The sequence below is a fragment of the Sodiomyces alkalinus genome (genome assembly GCF_003711515.1).
Source record: "Sodiomyces alkalinus F11 unplaced genomic scaffold SODALscaffold_1, whole genome shotgun sequence".
NCBI classification, from domain to species: domain Eukaryota; kingdom Fungi; phylum Ascomycota; class Sordariomycetes; order Glomerellales; family Plectosphaerellaceae; genus Sodiomyces; species Sodiomyces alkalinus.
In genome coordinates this window covers 1,200,981-1,218,161 of record NW_021167079.1, presented here as the reverse complement: position 1 = coordinate 1,218,161, position 17,181 = coordinate 1,200,981, and the positions used below count along the sequence as shown (strand labels likewise).

The 17,181-nt window shown below is 52.8% G+C and overlaps 8 protein-coding genes across 8 annotated transcripts; 4 read left to right on the top strand and 4 right to left on the bottom strand.

The window, feature by feature from the left end:
• On the top strand, nucleotides 1-1,291 carry SODALDRAFT_6612 (hypothetical protein). Its single transcript, XM_028615567.1, has 2 exons — nucleotides 1-162; nucleotides 260-1,291. The coding sequence occupies exon 2, from the start codon at nucleotides 321-323 to the stop codon at nucleotides 1,182-1,184; it is 864 nt and encodes a 287-aa protein (XP_028469879.1). The 5' UTR covers nucleotides 1-162; nucleotides 260-320; the 3' UTR covers nucleotides 1,185-1,291.
• On the top strand, nucleotides 1,291-2,173 carry SODALDRAFT_6603 (hypothetical protein). Its single transcript, XM_028615564.1, has one exon. It carries the CDS (start codon nucleotides 1,398-1,400, stop codon nucleotides 1,983-1,985), a length of 588 nt encoding a protein of 195 aa, XP_028469878.1. The 5' UTR covers nucleotides 1,291-1,397; the 3' UTR covers nucleotides 1,986-2,173.
• Nucleotides 2,174-2,770: 597 nt separating this feature from the next.
• On the bottom strand, nucleotides 2,771-3,588 carry SODALDRAFT_269251 (40S ribosomal protein S16; the record flags this gene model as incomplete). Its single annotated transcript, XM_028607647.1, has 3 exons — nucleotides 2,771-3,061; nucleotides 3,247-3,318; nucleotides 3,520-3,588. The coding sequence occupies 3 exons, from the start codon at nucleotides 3,586-3,588 to the stop codon at nucleotides 2,771-2,773; spliced, it is 432 nt and encodes a 143-aa protein (XP_028469877.1).
• A 424-nt stretch (nucleotides 3,589-4,012) lies between these two features.
• On the top strand, nucleotides 4,013-4,792 carry SODALDRAFT_262002 (ESCRT-2 complex; the record flags this gene model as incomplete). Its single annotated transcript, XM_028607455.1, has 1 exon — nucleotides 4,013-4,792. A coding segment is annotated over one exon (780 nt), but the record flags the coding sequence as incomplete, so codon positions are not given.
• A 401-nt stretch (nucleotides 4,793-5,193) lies between these two features.
• SODALDRAFT_6546 (integral membrane protein) lies at nucleotides 5,194-6,949 on the bottom strand. Its single transcript, XM_028615557.1, has 4 exons — nucleotides 6,870-6,949; nucleotides 6,576-6,791; nucleotides 6,099-6,374; nucleotides 5,194-5,931 (listed from the first exon to the last, which is right to left on the bottom strand). Exons 2-4 carry the CDS (start codon nucleotides 6,744-6,746, stop codon nucleotides 5,563-5,565), a joined length of 816 nt encoding a protein of 271 aa, XP_028469875.1. The 5' UTR covers nucleotides 6,747-6,791; nucleotides 6,870-6,949; the 3' UTR covers nucleotides 5,194-5,562.
• A 769-nt stretch (nucleotides 6,950-7,718) lies between these two features.
• On the top strand, nucleotides 7,719-10,791 carry SODALDRAFT_287038 (GMP synthase). Its single transcript, XM_028608561.1, has 18 exons — nucleotides 7,719-7,955; nucleotides 8,016-8,163; nucleotides 8,219-8,251; nucleotides 8,304-8,343; nucleotides 8,395-8,552; nucleotides 8,624-8,737; nucleotides 8,819-8,982; nucleotides 9,041-9,137; nucleotides 9,198-9,353; nucleotides 9,410-9,440; nucleotides 9,501-9,571; nucleotides 9,635-9,662; nucleotides 9,738-9,760; nucleotides 9,815-9,858; nucleotides 9,912-9,949; nucleotides 10,061-10,290; nucleotides 10,396-10,587; nucleotides 10,649-10,791. The coding sequence occupies exons 1-18, from the start codon at nucleotides 7,911-7,913 to the stop codon at nucleotides 10,666-10,668; spliced, it is 1,632 nt and encodes a 543-aa protein (XP_028469874.1). The 5' UTR covers nucleotides 7,719-7,910; the 3' UTR covers nucleotides 10,669-10,791.
• An 813-nt stretch (nucleotides 10,792-11,604) lies between these two features.
• Nucleotides 11,605-13,404, bottom strand: SODALDRAFT_347154 (hypothetical protein; the record flags this gene model as incomplete). The annotated part of the gene is made up of 5 exons (XM_028613289.1): nucleotides 11,605-12,092; nucleotides 12,158-12,694; nucleotides 12,803-13,123; nucleotides 13,197-13,313; nucleotides 13,363-13,404. The coding sequence occupies 5 exons, from the start codon at nucleotides 13,402-13,404 to the stop codon at nucleotides 11,667-11,669; spliced, it is 1,443 nt and encodes a 480-aa protein (XP_028469873.1). The 3' UTR covers nucleotides 11,605-11,666.
• A 635-nt stretch (nucleotides 13,405-14,039) lies between these two features.
• SODALDRAFT_335930 (prephenate dehydrogenase) lies at nucleotides 14,040-15,898 on the bottom strand (the record flags this gene model as incomplete). The annotated part of the gene is made up of 4 exons (XM_028612552.1): nucleotides 14,040-15,082; nucleotides 15,185-15,296; nucleotides 15,356-15,416; nucleotides 15,816-15,898. The coding sequence occupies 4 exons, from the start codon at nucleotides 15,896-15,898 to the stop codon at nucleotides 14,040-14,042; spliced, it is 1,299 nt and encodes a 432-aa protein (XP_028469872.1).
• Nucleotides 15,899-17,181: the final 1,283 nt, after the last annotated feature.

Sequence of the window (17,181 nt, the reverse complement as noted above, 5' to 3'; positions counted from 1 at the left end):
AGAACACCATTGTCGAATTCGTGATCCATATCCTCCCTTCGCCAGAGATCTTGCCAGCCCCTCCACCACTTACGGAGTCTGATCGTATCAGCTTTAACATTCGGACCGAGTAGACGTATCTTCTCCCGTCACCCGCATACGGAGTACTTCTTCATACCTAACGTAAGATACGGAGCTCACCGGGCTCTATGCACACATTCGAATATACTCCGCGGGATGTGGTTCCCAGTAGGGCTGAAGTCAATCCAACTACTAGCAGCCCCAACGATGCTCCTATACGACATCCTCCATACGCCAGCCTAGCCGTTAACCAAGACCCCATGCCTGAAAATATCAACGACTTGCAATGTCGCAGCTCCCCCGTAAGCCCGGAGGAGCCTCAACCGACCAAGATCCACGAAGACGATGCACTGGCGCAAGACATCTTACTCATCACTGATTTGCCCGAGGGGTATACCGTTGGCTGCGATACAATGACACACGTGGGATTTGGAGACCAATGCTTCGGTATCCGGGGAATTCCTCCGGGATTTCACTTTGTGTGGGCCACCCCGAGGATTCGAGGATATCCCCGGTGCGGCTGCTGGGTTATCAGCTCTGGCAAGAAGCAGAATATTCACGTCCTGCAATGGAACCAGTATACCCAGACATTAGGACGTCATGTCAGTAGATACGAAAGACGACTATACCGGGAATCCATTCGCGAGCATAAAATATCCCTCTTCCACTATCACTGCCCAACACCGGCCTCGGATTACTCGGGAGCTACCGAGCCGGCAACGATCTGGTCGCGCATCACAAGCTGCATCTCCGAGCCCCTGCTTCACAGGGTCGTAAGCCGGCGCGATCGCGACTGGAGGGTGCACTCGGACCACCCTGTGCGGGATATCTCGGAGCCTCGTGGTGGTGCAGGTCAACGCCGCATGTCCAGGACCATGTGCGGCGGCGATCTTTCCTTTGCACTCGCCAGACTGGCCCGTGAAACCCACATTGAGCAGGAAAAGACGGCCGATAAGACCGGGAATGTCGAGATGGAACCCAACGATTCTACCGTCCATCTTGTTTCATTTTTGAGCGATCAAGCCAACGGCGGAGCAGCAGGAGACTCCGACTTGGCTGGGGAGTTCCAGTTCCTCTTCATTGCGGGTGCCCTCGCGAACAACGACGACTGCCTCGAGCTCTAGTGGCGCACGGCACAGACTTTCGTTCTTCGGGCTTATGCCTTGCTACCAGAAAGCACGGGGTTGGCGAAGAAACTTCTGGATATCTTCTACCATCAGCTTCTGTTCGATCATATCGACTGTGGACACGTTCTGGAGAGGGTCCCTGACCTCGGGGAGTCGCTATGCCGTGCCCTCGCCACGTACAAGCTGCGGTTTCCGCAATTCTCACACGAGATGGCCTTCTGCCCGGAGGACTATCTCGTTATTGGGCGGACATTTTCGGCCATCGAGAACTGGATGGTTGCACAATACGGCAGTAAGTTGCGCTGGGAGCCGGGGTGGGCTACCGGAATTGCGCCCAACATCGAAGGGAGTATCCTTGAGTCCAGTGGTGACGACTCTTTTCGGACATTGGCTTCCATCGTTGAGGATGTAGCTTCCCACGAGCAACTGATTTGCGGGGTCTTATCCGAAGGACCTCTGAATGTGCAAATGAGACTAGATCCTGTCACCACGAAAATGGCTTCCGCAGCGCCTCTGTACGCTGGCAAAGGAAGTAAGCGGCGTCCGTCTTTGCAATCTTTGCATCAGCCAGTTGTGGCCTGGACGAGGACTGCGTTCGGAGCGTCAGATGGTCGAACGGAGCTGTCTCACGGTCTCCCTGCGACAGATATCGATGGTGAATGTAGGAAGGACGTCAATCTGGATCGGCACAGAATAATGCCCGCAATGAGAAAGCTTCCCAAGTGGCTCAACAAGGAGATTCGGGACGTTAGTTCCGGCTATCGGCGGATGCTAGGTAGGGGGGTGCTCAAGTCTTAGAAAGAGGGACGGAAACAGATGGTGTCCCGACCTGCCGAGAGATGCCTTGACCTAGAGGGGTAGTGAGTATGATTCTCTGTAGTAGGTCTATGGTGAATTTGTATACAACTGCACCAGTCCATTGGAGTTGTCGACTTTTACATATGTAGACAGGTAGATTGGGTTGTAAAGCATCGCAGTGTTCTTTCATTGAGCCCCACGGAGGAAGAAGAAGATTAGTACATAGGCTGGGGAATTCGCGCATGCGAACGATAGATTTGGGAGGTGGGAACACAACATGGACACCAATGACACAGAATATTTACCTCCCATATGCGATGAATCATGAACACCTGTTCCCCCCAAGACGGAACTCACAACAGTCTTTGATCAATGTTTCATTTGCCTGCCTGACCCTTTACAAACCAGCCTAGCCTAGCCTCTTGGCCATGCAAATGCATAATCGGAAAAGACGACGCGCGCAAGATAACCCCGTAAGCCCCCCTAAATTTTGATCCACTGTTGACTCCGGGTGAGTAGTTGCGACCATGCATCTCCCAAAGACTGCGCGCAAGGGGGGCTGGGGCCTCGGATTGGGTATTCTCGGGTCCCAGCGGTAGCCCTAGCCAGCCAGCCATGCGTCTTCCGCCGCCGCCCGTTCTTTCGTTTCTAGCCATTTCCCTCGTCCCCCAAAAGGTAACCAACGCAGGCGTACATGGCACACCATACCCATGCGCCGGCCGCTTTTGCTCACCGCCACCGGCACCACCAGCACCACCACAACAAAAAGAGGATGGGTAAATGCTTTAACGGTAGGACTTCTGGAAGCGGGAGCGGGCACCTTTACCGCCGAACTTCTTGGGCTCGCACCGGCGGTTGTCGGCGACGAGGAGGGTGCGGTCGTAGGCTACGAGGGCCTGCTTGAGCATGTTCTTGGAGTGCTCATCGACGAACTTCTGGTAGTAGGCGATCAGGGCCTTGGAGATGGCCTGACGGATGGCGTAGATCTGGGAGGTGTGACCGCCACCGGACACGCGGACGCGGATGTCGACGTTGGAGAACTTGTCGAGGCCGAGGATCAGAAGAGGCTCGTAGACCTAAGATGCCAGTTAGCATTCATGTGTTGACATTCTTCATTTCCTTCCTTCTTTTTCGGGGTTATTTGCCGGCGTTTGGCATGTGAAGATTTCGGGGGATCGCGTGATGGGTTGTAGTTTGAAAGGCGAGAGGTTCGACGTGAAATGGAGCGGCAGACTGAGAGAATGAACAATAAGGGTCGTACCTTGAAGCGGAGAATCTCAGGCTGGACAAGCGACAGAGGCCTGCCGTTGACCTTGATGAGACCCTTGCCGGCCTGGAATAGAGGAAGTTCGTCAGTCACGATCCCTTAGGTAAATGAATTCCCCTCCAATCTTCCTTGACATCTCAATTTTTCGTCGTGTTCCTGCTCCTTCCCGGTTCCAAAGCGCGTTGCAAATATGCATGTTCCACATTTCCTGTCCTCCAAACCAGTTTTTGACGAGACGACGATCGAAGGGGGGAGGTCGGCGCGAACCTTGCAGTGGGCAACGGCGGTGGCCGTCTTCTTCTTGCCGAAGCACTGGACGCTTTGGGTGGACGACATATTTGCTGCTGGGGTTGTGTGGCCTTGCGAGAGGATTGAGAGTCGCAGCAGCGGAGGAGGGTTGACAGGTCGGTCGGCGATAAAAGGCGTTGTCGTGCTTTACTCACTTTCGCTTTCTTTCGCTTTGCAAAATTGAAATCGGCTAGTTGTGTGAGGGTTGTGCGTGCGCTTGGCTGGGGCTAGACCCGATTGGGCAAGACAAAGGTGGGTCAATTAACTGCCATGAAATGCACGTGACTTAATTCTCCCTGGGACTGGGGGAGGATTATGTCATCCAAAGTGGTTCCGATGACCCACCCAACAACTGCTTCGCTCATGAGCTTGACCCCTCCTCTATACTGGATCTTTGGCATGCCTCTGTGACCCGGTAGTCTGGTAGTTATATTGATATTCTCTCCGGCCAAAACGTCGACCACCAGCAGCCATGTCCCGGAAGGGTGTTGGAATCGGGGCCTTTGACCGCTCCCGCATCACCTCCGCCCAGTATGCTAGTCACGGTAGCAATCTGCGTAACACGAACGCTGCCGCCTTAGAGACCCAGCTTGCTGTCTTCCGCTCTCTCCTGCAACAGTTTGCCCAGACCCACGCCAAAGATATCCGCTCCGACCCTTCGTTTCGCGCTCAGTTCGCTCGCATGTGCGCCGCAATAGGCGTCGACCCCCTGGCCTCCTCGTCCTCCTCATCCTCCTCATCGTCAGGCAGCTCCATCTGGGCACAGCTCCTTGGCCGTCCGCTCAACGACTTTTACTTTGAGCTTGCCGTCCGTGTCGTTGAGGTGTGCACTGCTACCCGACCCGAAAACGGCGGCCTGATCGGCGTCCGCGAGGTGAAGGAGCGCATCACGAAAACACGTCCTGAAGGTAGCCCCGAGGTGACGGAGGACGACATCCTGCGCGCCGTAGGGACCCTGAAACCGCTCGGCAGCTCCTTTAGCGTCATCCGTGTCGGAAGGAAGACCTATATTCGCAGCGTGCCCAAGGAGCTGAACACCGATCAGAGCGCCGTCCTCGAAGCTGCCCAGGTGCTGGGCTACGTAAGTGTTGGGATGCTCATGGATAATCTCGGCTGGACCCGCGCCCGTGCCGTCACCGCGATTGAGGACCTCCTTGGAGAAGGCATGCTTTGGGTTGATAAGCAGTGTCCTGGCGAGTGGGAATACTGGAGTCCCGATTTCATGGTGAATGGAGCGGCAGGGGCAGCAGGTGCGGCCGTGCCGTCTGAGACCGAAGGCGGCTGAGGAGCCAGAAAGCTTAATATCTGCCTAAAGGACAAAAGCAACAAGTGTCAGGGAGTATTGTTCTCCATGACACCCACATTTTGCTGGCTCCGCATATAATGGGCGCAGACCTGTCACTGAACCCCGGGAGGGTTCGCCGGTAAACATACGATGAGGAACATCACCAGGTCCGACAGGCCTGTCCTAGTGCCCCAATGCGTTACGGGCCGGCCACTACTTGGACCACGAGGCCGAAGCCTTGGGAAGGCTCTCGGAACAGTACCGATGGTAGGCTTTCCGAGCCGCGGTAGTGAATCCTGATTCACTCGTTCTACACTTCATTGGGCGGAGACATCCGAGTCAAGAACGGAGTTCGAACACAGAACCACACACAGATTTCGACCTATCTACCACCACTAGTCATGCAGCATGAGAGATAGAAGAAAGCATAGAAACAAAGAAAGGTTAACAACAGTTTACACGCGACGCTTCGTTAGTGAACTCGGAAAGCCCACGTGAAACGTTCTCCTCGCGCCTGCCCGACATACAATCCTTCTCTTTGCAGCACCCATCTCACAAGATCCGCCTCCTCCACCCAGAAAAACTCCTGATATGTCCAAGTCTCAGGGTCGAGTACTTTCACCACATATTACAGACACGTCACTCGTTCCACCACCCTCCCGCTTTTGCCCTCATTCCCCTGCACTAGCTTTCTCTCCGGCTCACCTCGTACAACCTCGGCGTTCAGTCTCAACACTTTAGTAAGGAGGGTTCGGGCCAATGGAACCCGGGGGGCCCATGGGAGGGTAGTCCTCGGGACGACCGCCAACGCTGGAGGCACCAGCACTGCCGAAGTGCTTCTTGCGGAGAGCGGCGAGGCGCTTCTTCTTGGTGACGGTGTTGATGTAGGTGCCGATGACGAAGCTGACGAGGTTGAAGAAGGGAACCCAGAGCTGGTCGGGAAGGAACTTCTGGGCGAAAGCAAGGCAGATGGGCGAGGTGACCCAGCTGACCTTCATGACCTTCCAGAAGCTAATGCGAACGGTGGCACGGACTTGATGGAAGGTGCGGGCGCCAGCAATGAGAGCCATGGCGACGAGATAGATGGAGTTTTGGATAGGGGCAATCTGGCAAGGGATGTGTTAGTCTTCGATTCTTTGATTAAAAAAAAAAAACTTGTTCCTATTCCCCCTTGTTTCGCTTCCAACTGCTTGGAATTTATTCGGGGGATGGAGAGATCGAGGCGGGGAAGGGCGACCTAAGGAAAACTGCGAAGGGAGGGATGACGACGTACGATGAGGTTACTGGCGAGAATCTGCAGAATCTTGGAGCGCAGGCTAGTGCGGTTGGAGAAGACCTTCTGCAGGAGCCAGATAAGGAAATGGCCGACGGGGGCGCTGAGGAGGGCACCATAGGCGGCCATCTTGGGAACACGGGAGGTGAAGTAGTTGCCGTGCTTGTTGCGGTCCTTGGCGAGCCACGAGGCGATGAGTTCCTGGGCACCAGCTAGAGTACCGGCAGTCAGCATCTTGGTGCGCAGGGGGTTCTCCTCGATCTGCTTGATGTAGGCCTATACGAAGATAACACTGTTAGTCCACCGGGTACTTTATTCCTCGACATCGTAATGTGCGACTGAGCTCGTTTTCCTTGTCTTTTTTTCTTTTCTGCATCGCTTCTTTTTTCTGAGGAACGAATTCATGTCGTGTGACGACGGCGAGGTGCGACGAGAAGAATGAATAAGGTTGGAAGACGGTTGACGGATGAGACGTACCGCAAGATAACCCTTGGTGCCGGCATTCCCCCTCCCACCGGTAATGGCGGTGCCGATGGCGGCTCTGAGGGGCCGCTTGCCGCTGGTGCCCGGGATAGACTCGCCATCGAGGAGGTCGCGAGCCTTCTCGACGCCGCGGCGTATCGTCTCGCTTTCGAACTTGACCGACATGGCGTCCCTGTCCGTGATGGCGATTTGCCTCGGCAATTAGAACGTCTGTTCGTTTATCAACGTCTCGTCAACGTTTCTCGAGGTCGTCGCGTCGTGAAGCGCACGAGAAATGGTTGCGAATACCCGTCGTGGTTATACTGTTTTAGGGGAGGCAAGAATTTTGGGTCGGGGTCGGTTTGTTTTGTCGCTGTCGTCGCACCAAAACCCGTCTGTCTGTGTGTTGTCTCGGTCTCCTTTTCCCGGCTGGGCTGAGCTGGAGACAAGGGGTTCTGTAGGATTCGAAGGAGTGACGCCAATAATTATCAACCGTTAATTGAATGGAGAATATTTTAGGCTTCGAAAGTCAACCCGAGAATCGTGTCCTCCGGGTATCCTAGATGATCGTCGCGACAAGTGACTGGGCAAAGGATGGGGTGCGAGAAGAGCTGCGGTGTGGGTTGGGATGGTGGTACGAAGCCAATGCGGCTCGAGCGTCCGGGGCTGGGTCTCGTGGCGTGTGGGACGGCCAATGGTTTGTTTATCGCGTCGCTATGCCGACCGACCGCGGTTCGGTCAGCCACATGTTCACCCAATATGAGCACGAAAGTACGAAGTACCTATCTGAGTAATCAACACCGACCGTCCCAATTCCGCATTGGAGTGCTGAGCTGAGCGTTGGCTTGAGATGAAATGAATTTGGGGTTGTTTTTTTCTTCTTTTTTTCTTGTAAAAAAAAAAAAGGGCGAGACGACGGATTACGTTGTTATTATCCAGAGTCCATATGCAGCCCTAAAGCAACGACAAACATTGTGAGGCTGAGAAGTACATTTCAGTACAAATAAAAATACCCTGTTATCAAGAGTTAGAAAGTACTTAGGAGTATTTTTCGTAATCGCTGTGTTTCAGCACTTGGGGAAAGCCCACTCTCTTCCCCCCTCTTCAAAAAAACACGACTAAGGCGACCCAAGAGTCACTCATTCACTCACTCACTCACTGTACGTACAGTATTAGCCCCAGTTGGCATAGTGCTACATTTGGTTAGAAAATTTTATTTTCCTTGTCAGTCACTTTTATCAGACAGATTGGACTCGCTGAAGGGATCAGAATTATCGCTCATCAAACAACACTTCAATTTTATACCAGACCTACTCTTAAATAACGTCTCACCGAGTTATTCCTGGCACCATGAGTGACACCGTTGAAGCGGCTGCGCCGCACAGCGCCTTTGACGTGAACCAAACCCCCTTATTTAGCCCGCAATGGCGTTCGTCACTGACTTGCAATGTCTAGACAATCCTGGTGCTCGATTTTGGGTCTCAGACAAGTCACCTTGTTGTGCGACGTCTAAGATCTTTCAATGTATACTGCGAGATGCTCAGTTGTACCACGAAGCTTGCGGAGCTTACTTGGAAGCCAGTTGGCATCATTTTGAGTGGAGGTTTGGCTTGAACTACTCTCTCCTCATGATATGAGGTTCCTGACGTAGCTACTAGGCCCATCTTCTGTCTATGATGAAGGAGCTCCTCGTAAGTGGATGCGTAAATCTCACGGCCCAGACGTTCTTCTAACAGTAAGCAGACGTCGATCCCGCAATCTTCGATCTGGGGGTCCCCATCCTGTAAGCTACAAACCAGACACCGCAGACGTGACAGCTCGCTTATAAGCCCAGGGGAATCTGCTATGGCTGTCAAGAAATTGCCTGGCGTATCAACGACAAGAACGTCGCTCGCGGCGATGCGCGAGAGTATGGCGAGACGGACCTTTCCATCCACAAAGTCGGGGGCGATCCCGACCGCCTTTTCGAGGGTCTGGGAGACTGCCTGCACGGTTTGTCTTGCCCTCACACCGAAAGTGTGATCTTCTGGGGGTCCATATTCCTGATCTTCGTATCGTCTTAGTTTTCATGAGTCACTTCGACAAGCTCGTTCGTCTGCCCGAGGGATTTGTGAAAATTGCCTCGACGAAGAACGCCGAGTTCGCCGGAATTGCCCACGAGTCGAAACCCATTTTCGGTTTGTCCTCACCCTTGCACCCTAGGCTCTCGCCTGGCCATCCTTTCGGGTAGCTAACGAGGAATGACTGCTGCTACTTAGGTATCCAGCTCCACCCTGAGATCTCCCACACCGCACGGGGCACTGACATTCTCCGCAACTTTGCCGTCAATATCTGCAAGGCTCGTGCCGACTGGGAGATGGAGAACTTCACCGAAAAGGAGGTCAACAGGATCCGCAAGCTTGTTGGAGACAAGGCCCAAGTTGTATGTGTCGAGAGCACTGCTTCAAACGGTGAATCACCGACTAACCCCCGTTTGACAGATTGGAGCCGTCTCTGGAGGTGTTGATAGTACCGTGGCGGCTAAGCTCCTGAAAGAAGCTATCGGCGACCGATTCCACGCCATCCTTGTGGATACTGGTAAGCAGCGTGGTCCGAGATGCATATACAATACGGGTTAACTCTAATGACAACCTGTAGGTTTGATGCGTCTCAACGAATGCGAACAAGTCAAGGAAACGCTGCAGGAGCATCTCGGTATCAACCTGACGATTGTGGATGGGTCTGAGCTCTTCTTGGGTCGTCTTGCCGGAGTCGTCGAACCCGAGGCCAAGCGCAAGATCATCGGCGGAACTTGTAAGCTGGAATATATGTCACTTGCAGACTTGACGTACTAATTTCTTTTTGTACAGTCATTGATCTCTTCGAGATTGAGGCACTTCGGTAAGTTACCCCTTTTCACCAGTTTCGAACTGTGCAGGACTCATTGTGATACCCGTTTAGGATCGAGAAAGGCGCCGAGAATACACCCCTTGCTGGCAAGGTGGAATGGTTCCTTCAGGGCACCTTATATGGTCAGTATAATCATCAGCTATCGCATCGTTTTCCATAGCTGCGAGAGCCTAACTTTTGAATAGCCGACATCATTGAGAGCCTCAGCTTCAGGTAAGGAGTCGAACACCGAAACAGGGCCTGCAGAGGTCCCACATTGCTTTGAACCCCCACTGACAACAAATATAGAGGGCCGTCAGCTACCATCAAGTGTACGTTCTTCCATGCTTGTCGTGTAATGTCCTTTTTGACTGACATGATCGTAGCCCACCACAACGCCGGAGGTCTCCCGGCTCGAATGCAGAATGGCGTAAGTGAAGCCAGGTGGCTGTTCTAGAACATGAGGACTAATATGAGAAACAGGAGGCGCAACTCAAGTTGCTTGAGCCCCTTCGCGAGCTGTACGTCGCTCTCCTCCCCTATTTTCTGGTCGCTCGCCGATCAACGCCGGGAGTCCCCGCCAGTACTTATTGGGCCTTGTGACCGAGAGCTGACATTGATTGCAAAAAAAGGTTCAAGGACGAGGTGAGGAGTTTTGGTCGCCAACTCGGTATCCATGAAGATCTGGTCATGAGACATCCCTTCCCTGGACCAGGTATTGGTATCCGGATCATCGGCGAGATCACTCCCGAGAGAGTCGAGATCGTGAGAAGGGCCGACCACATTTTCATCTCAATGATCAAAGAAGCTGGTCTTTACCAAGAGGTCACGCAAGCCTACGCTGCGCTTGACACGAACAGAGGTACGTGGTCTATCCTTTTCCTTCAACATTGGCCTACTTGCCCTGCTCAACCGGACCTGCGTATCTTTTTTTGAGCATAATCGCTGACTGGGCTTTCTGTGACAGCCGTGGGAGTGCAGGGTGATTCCCGGGTTTACGGGTATATCTGCATCCTCAGAGCCGTGACCAGCTTGGACATGATGAGCGCCGAGCCGTACGAGTTCTCGTGGACTCTGCTGAAGGCTATAAGCAGACGCATTGTCAACGAAGTCGATGGCATTGCGAGAGTTGTTTACGATACAACATCGAAGCCCCCGGGTGAGACGAATCCTCTCAAGCAACCTCCCTTTACTCAAGAACTAGTACTAACCGGTAATAGGTACCATCGAGCTAGAGTGATTGATTTCTGAGTTCAAAAATAGACTTGATTTGTAGACACTGTGCAAGCTACAACTTGTTGCTCGTGATGACACCGAGGAGACCTCCCAGGGAGCGGCATAGATACTCACACTATAACAACTTGATGCTCTTTTCCCGTTTTGATTAACAGTTGACATCTCTTGGCATTAGACTTTTGAACGCTCTGCCGCTGCCACATCCTCAACCAAGTTTCCAGAGCATGCCTACGTCTTCTAGCCACTCCATTTTTATCCCTCATCCTGAAGATCAAGGCTCGCGATTCTCTCCTATCACTCAGTCATGTACCTTTTCCCATCATGGCCTTTCACAAATCACCGGCGAAAAGCCTCGATTAAGCTGCCGCTGTTGCTCCATTTTGTATGCAAGGCCATCCCAGACATGACAGGCGAAAGCTGAAGGAATGGCGGAGCATTAGAGTTTCGTTGCCTTGGACATGGTGAGTGAGATCGGTTCGCTCGGCCGCTGTGTTTTCCGTGGATTACCTATTTCTCCCTCGCCCAGTAGAAGTTCCGTCCTCTCAACACGGGTTGGAATTACGAATTCGATACTTCTTCCAGTGAATGACAGAAATCACAAATCATTCGAGGTACTCGGGGGCGTGAACCAAGGGACTGACTGAGGGTCTGTGGGAGGCTGTTGTCACGTTGCATTGCACTCAGACAGCACACTGCAGGTTGGTAAATGCTCTTCTCGTATTCATTCCGTGACCTTAAATATTTACGAGGGAATTATGCCGACAAATAGCGTCTACAGTTCCCTTTTTTGCTACGGGCATATCCGCCGGGGCGAATCCCATATTCGCAACCGTGCGATGCGCGGATGCAACGGTAAGCCTCGCGATAACCGAATTCCGACCTGAAGCGATCGCAATTCTATGCGGAGTACAAGAGCGGGGTACAAGAGAGGTATCCCCAAGTCGCAAGCAGTCCAAGACTGGCCCTAATAATCGCCGTCGTCGCTGTTGGTTCCACACTCTCCTAGACTTGAGTAAGCACATCTGGAATATGCAGTTCGACGCTTTCTTCCGAGAGTGCAACTCCCTTGTCCACTTCGAGTGGCTTGTCACCGAATTTGCCCTCCTCCGACTCGCGCTTCTCCATCTCGGTCGTTTTCTCCAGAAAGGTTTCCACATCCGTGAGATGAGAGAGGTCTGGAGACCCAGGTGATCGAGGAAGGTGTCCCTTGTTGACACAAGCGGCGGCAGCTTGGGCCGCTGCCTGGTACACAGTAGATACGCCCCCCTGCGAATTCCAGCCTCTTTTATTCCACGACACGCGGCCGCTCGTGTCGGGCAGTTGATCGTCCGTGCTGCTAGCGTTGCTCGACATAGAAGTGGTCGTCGAGTCGTCACGCTCAGAGGGCATAGCGAATGCTTCAGAATCCGTGGTAACAACAGGGGCCTGCTGTACAAAATACAACAATGAGCCGCTCCTCGGCTTCTCATAAAGGCAAGGGATATTGGACTCACACGGCGGCTGGCGTGTTCGCCCAATTTGGCCACAAAAGCGGCATCATACACCGGTCGTCGGTCGAAGACGTGAAAGCCGTAGCCTGTGGCAGCCGTGGCAGGGATATCACCGTTGAGAACGCCTTCGAGGCTGATGGACGCGCGCTCCGCCCCTGTCTCTCGGCAAGCTGGGCATACCTTGAACTGGCACTCATCTTCAGGGCGCGGGACCCATGGTTTCATTTTCTGGAGCTCATCCCAACGATCGATCCTGGCGACTTCCGGGAGAACATGTTCACCGGTCTTCTGACGCAACTCTCCGAAAAGTCGTGTCTTTTCTGCTCTGTCTTCCCTGTGCCTCGCTAGTTCGTCTTTGATAACATTCTGGACATGCTCACGCTGGCGTAAAATGGCCGCAACCTGTTCGGCCGAGTAGGTTTGCAATTGCTCAGAAGTAATCTCGTTGAAGAAGCTCAGCTTGTCTGCCCGTGCCTCGGGACCTCGTAACCGCGGCTTGACTTGCGTTGCCAGCACATCGCCAGTTTCGTCGAATGTGGCCTTCTACTCGTATCATCGGATCAGCTCCTTTGCCCCCGCCCCCCTCCCCGTCGCGTCGTAAGAAAAGGAACAAGCGAGTGAGTATAAAAGTACAAGTACTCAACCTACCTTGCTTCCAACAGCCAGCATCTGGCAGATGAGCTCCTCTCGATCCTGAGTGCAGCGGTACAGCCAGCCGAAAGCTCCGACTTGATGGCACGAATCACAACGGAGATCGATGCTGTAGATACGGGTCATAGTCGTGTGCGTGCAAGTAGGACCAAGACCGCGACGAGCCATCGAGAAACGCTGCGGCTTGGACTGTGCCGCAAGACTGCTACGAGCGTCACCCTGAGACTGAAGCGAAGAGCTGGCCTGTCCCTGGGATGGTCGGGGAGGAGGGCGGCCGGCTGGCATCGCGATCTTTACCCTGGTCCTAGGGTTGGCGGACTGCGGTGCCGGCCATCGTAGATTAGTATTGGTGCCTTCAGTTTTCTTGGTGGGTGGGAAAGTATCAACTGACGATGCTGGTGCTGGTGCTGGTGCTGGTGCTGGTGTTGGGGTTGGGGTCGGGGTGAAGCATCCTCTCCGCTAGATTGATGAACGCCCGGTGAGGCGCTTGCGGCTGAGGACGCGCCACCTGGCAGATGGGAAGTGAGAGTAAATGGAAGCTGAGATGGTTTAGCCACGTCGATATTCTGGCCGCTGGACAGGCGTCTCGACGTTTCCATGTCGATGTGCAAGTCCGGCTTGGCAAGGGACGAACCAGGCAGTGATGTCATTGGAATCAGTGATAACAGGACGTCGGGAGGGTAAGAGCATACGGTCCTTCCTACCCCCATCCATAGAAAGCCTGGGAGAAGGAGCGATGTATTCTCTGGCCGCCTATTTGGGGGTACCCTTGGTACCTTAGGAAGGTAGAATACCTAAGTAAGGTAAGAACAAGTAGACACAGGTCGAAGAACACTGGGAAAAACCCACCACTGATCTGAGCCCCAAGGGAACTCTATGCTTTAGATTGTGCAAAGAAGAGACTGCTTAGCGACCCTGGGATATGTCAAAGAGACCTGAAGAGGACATAGGCTACCTAGAAAGGAGATGATCTGGGCTTTTCCACTGTTCTGTAGTCCAAGAAAAGCTGTCTTGGACATGACGAATCGGAAAAAGGTCCGCCATGAAAGAAGAAAGCCTGCGAGAAGAAAAGGAGAAACACCTCGCGACAGAGATGATAATAACATTGATGAATGGCCGCTTACATGAGTGACGGCCAAGACCTTCACTGAGGTACCGGGCGACCTGCCAGACTTTGATTGAGCTATATCAATAAACCAGATTCCCGAATCGTGCCATGTTGTGCCTACATTCATTAATTCCTTGTGCTCTCCAGAACAGCCTTCATCATGGCATTCCCAACCACAGTAGCATCCTTGAACCGCGGTTCAAAGAACTCCTGTGTCGTTTCGAACCGATTCTTCCACGTCTCGAAGTGACCCAGCGACACACACTCCGCCCATCCCCTAGCGGCAAAAGTAAACTCGAGGTCGTCGGACCTGTACGTCCTGTCTTCGACCGCGACACGCAGCGCCTCGTCCAAGACCCCCGGACTCCGGAAGACGTGCTCAGTGACACCGAGCCATAGCCGGAAGAGCGGCGTCGAGCAGACCATGTGATTGTACGGTATGATGCCGAGTTCGGCCCAGCAATCCACCATGGCCAGCAGGCTCAGGTGGTTGTTCGCCCGCGGCGCTTCCCCCGGCTCCTTGCGCCCCAACGAGAACCGTTCCAGCAGATCAGGGTTGAGGAGGGGCTGATCGTCCCAGAGCGGCGCGTCGTCCCGCCCAAACACCTTCTCCTTGGCCGCCAGCACGCGGGCTCGCAGCGCACCCAGGTCGCCCTCGAGCATCAGCTTATACAGGGCCGTCACGCTGCGGGCGTACTGAGAGATCTGCTTGCGCGCCTCCGGGTTCAGGATGGCGAGGCCGGCGTACACATGCCATTTCTGCGAGTAGATGCGGAGCATGATGTTGATCTTGACGTTTTCGACCCCTCCAACGTACCGCGTCATCTCCCAGGGAAACTGCCGGTTGGCGTGCCACGCCTTGCCCATGGAGAGGAATGCGGCGTGCGTCACGGCCTGCGTGTCGGCCGTGATGCGGTCGTGCTCTTTGGCCGAGAGGTGAACGTGCTTAGACCCCAGTACAGACAGGACCATCTCGACCTTGGCCACGGAGGCAGGGGAGGCGCGGTGGGCAATGATCACGAGCGGTTGGTTGCGTGGATCGACGCCTGGTCCATGGAGAGAGTGACACGAGACGATGTCCACGTCTGCGGGGAGATGGCGCTCAAAGGCTTTGATCTCGGGGTCCTTGCATGACGTCTGACCGCCAACGATGGCACCCAACTTGGTGGCTGCGAGAGAAGCACGACAGTGTTAGAAACGTGTGCCCCATACGAAGACGCCAGATTCTAACCGCAACAAACAAGCACAGGGAGCGCAGGAAAGACGCATACAAGGTCCATACTGGGCAATTACATTGTGAATGGCGGCGGCCTCCACGCTATAGATAATGTAGTCGCTGGCTCTCGAGACCAAGTGACCGTTGCGGCAGATTTGTACATCGTTCTATTACCCGATACTCAGCTGTGATACTAGGACTAGGCGAGGGAAGGCAAAGTCCATACATTGCCATCAAATTCTTTCCTCAGCGCCTCATATTTTTCCTCCGTATCACAGGCCATTATTCTGCTCTCCGCTTGTCAGTTCCACGATCGATGAGCACGGAAAGGAGAAAAAGAAGTCCTGGTTTCTGCGACCCAGTCAGTAAACGTTCTCATCCATGTAATGCCATAGAAGAATTTGACAAGGGTAATGTGGTCAGACAAAATAATTTGTTAAGGTAGCTAGGGGATCATCATGGAAAGAACGGAACGGTACCCAGAGACCAGAATGGCCGACCAGGGCGTCCCGAACGATACTCTAGCCAAATGCGCTCATGTCATCATACCACAGGGGAAGGGGAAGGGTGGAGTGAAAAAAGGGTTTGAGACGTGCCGACGAAATGAAAAAGAGAGGACATACCATAGACCCTGACGCGCAGAGGTTCTCGCACCAATGCAGATGGAAGTTGCTGGGCGCACTCACTTCCAACCGGCAGCAGAAAGCCTCTGCGCATACATCTTCCCCATGTCACCCATGCCGATTAGACCGACGACAAAGTCTTCCATCCCGTCTGGCCGAATCTGGCCATCGGCCGCGGCTGACGGAGGAGACGTGGAGGTCATGGTGGTAGGGCTTGAGGCGAGGAATTGTGTTGTTCTAGGACTATGGAAGAAGCCCAAGAACTCACATCCTGGAAGGAGAATTTCAAGAGCTGGCTTCCACACCTGTCAACGCGCCGATGGGGAGTCAGTGGTTGGGCGGGTGGCTTTGCGGATGCTCTGAACATATGCGAGGAGAAGGAGGAATCGAGAGGAAATCTCGGGAGGTCGCGAGTTTTTGTGGTTGACTGAGAGTGGGGCAGATTGCTTAGCCACATGAGCTGGATAGAGTGATGGAGGCTTCATTTCGAATGCAAAATCGGTAGTAACCTTGTACCGAATAGTACGTATACGGTGTAATTACGGAGACTCTAGGTTCGTGCGGGTACCACAGGAACTTGAGTTCTGTCAGATGCCACCACACACTTATCGGGGTGTGACTTACGCTATTTATATACTCGGATGGAGTACTTCCGACCGATGTATCTATATCGATTTCCCCTCCTTTTACCTTATAGTTAGATATTTCCGCAGAGTATCTTTTACTCTTCTTTAATGCATATATATATCTTTTGCATATCTTATTTATATACTAATAGTTATAAGCCCAGCGTTCTAATAAACGAAGCTATTCTGATAGATCCTGTAGCTTTAAGACAGTCAAAATAGTCTTAAGTCTATAGCGGTTAGCTTAGTATTATTAGCTACGTCCGCTTACTTTATTTTAACCCCCTATCTTATTCTATCTCGTTTAATCGTTCCTTATTTAATCGGTCCGTTATAGTCGGTTTCGATAGTTTATTTCCCTATAGTCCTAGTTAGTTAGACGATAGCCTTAACTATAGCGTTACCTATAATAGACTATACGATCCTTACCTTACTAAAAGAATAGCGTTATTAGATTAAGGCTATTATATAGATAGCCTACGCTAACTAGGTCTCTAACCTTATTAATCCAGACCTTAAGGAATCTAAATGTCCTTAATAGCTCGAATCCTCGGAACCTCTAGAGCTAGAAGAAGGTAACGAAGATAATACCTAGGATCGTAAGTTTAAGCTATAGAACGTAAAGAGAATAAATATCAGTAATAGTAATAAGGTTTAGCTACTTTTCACGACTATATCGCGAAGATAGTTAATCCTAATCTTAAAGATTAGTACGCGGGGAAGAAGGAGGTTAAAGATATCCTAATCGCCTTAAAGGACTATCTTAAACCTATTAACGCTACCTAGAAGTCCTTAGTTAAGAA

Bases quoted from the DNA above. Each gene is read 5' to 3' on its own strand.
- SODALDRAFT_6612 (XM_028615567.1), top strand. From the start codon at position 321: ATGCCTGAAAATATCAACGACTTGCAATGTCGCAGCTCCCCCGTAAGC.
- SODALDRAFT_6603 (XM_028615564.1), top strand. From the start codon at position 1,398: ATGGCCTTCTGCCCGGAGGACTATCTCGTTATTGGGCGGACATTTTCG.
- SODALDRAFT_6546 (XM_028615557.1), bottom strand. From the start codon at position 6,746: ATGTCGGTCAAGTTCGAAAGCGAGACGATACGCCGCGGCGTCGAGAAG. The intron at 6,375-6,575 runs GTACGTCTCATC...ATCTTCGTATAG, and splicing joins GCACCAAGGGTTATCTTGCG to GCCTACATCAAGCAGATCGA. The intron at 5,932-6,098 runs GTACGTCGTCAT...ATCCCTTGCCAG, and splicing joins TTCTCGCCAGTAACCTCATC to ATTGCCCCTATCCAAAACTC.
- SODALDRAFT_287038 (XM_028608561.1), top strand. From the start codon at position 7,911: ATGAGTGACACCGTTGAAGCGGCTGCGCCGCACAGCGCCTTTGAC. The intron at 8,738-8,818 runs GTTTGTCCTCAC...GCTGCTACTTAG, and splicing joins CGAGTCGAAACCCATTTTCG to GTATCCAGCTCCACCCTGAG. The intron at 9,950-10,060 runs GTACGTCGCTCT...TTGCAAAAAAAG, and splicing joins CTTGAGCCCCTTCGCGAGCT to GTTCAAGGACGAGGTGAGGA.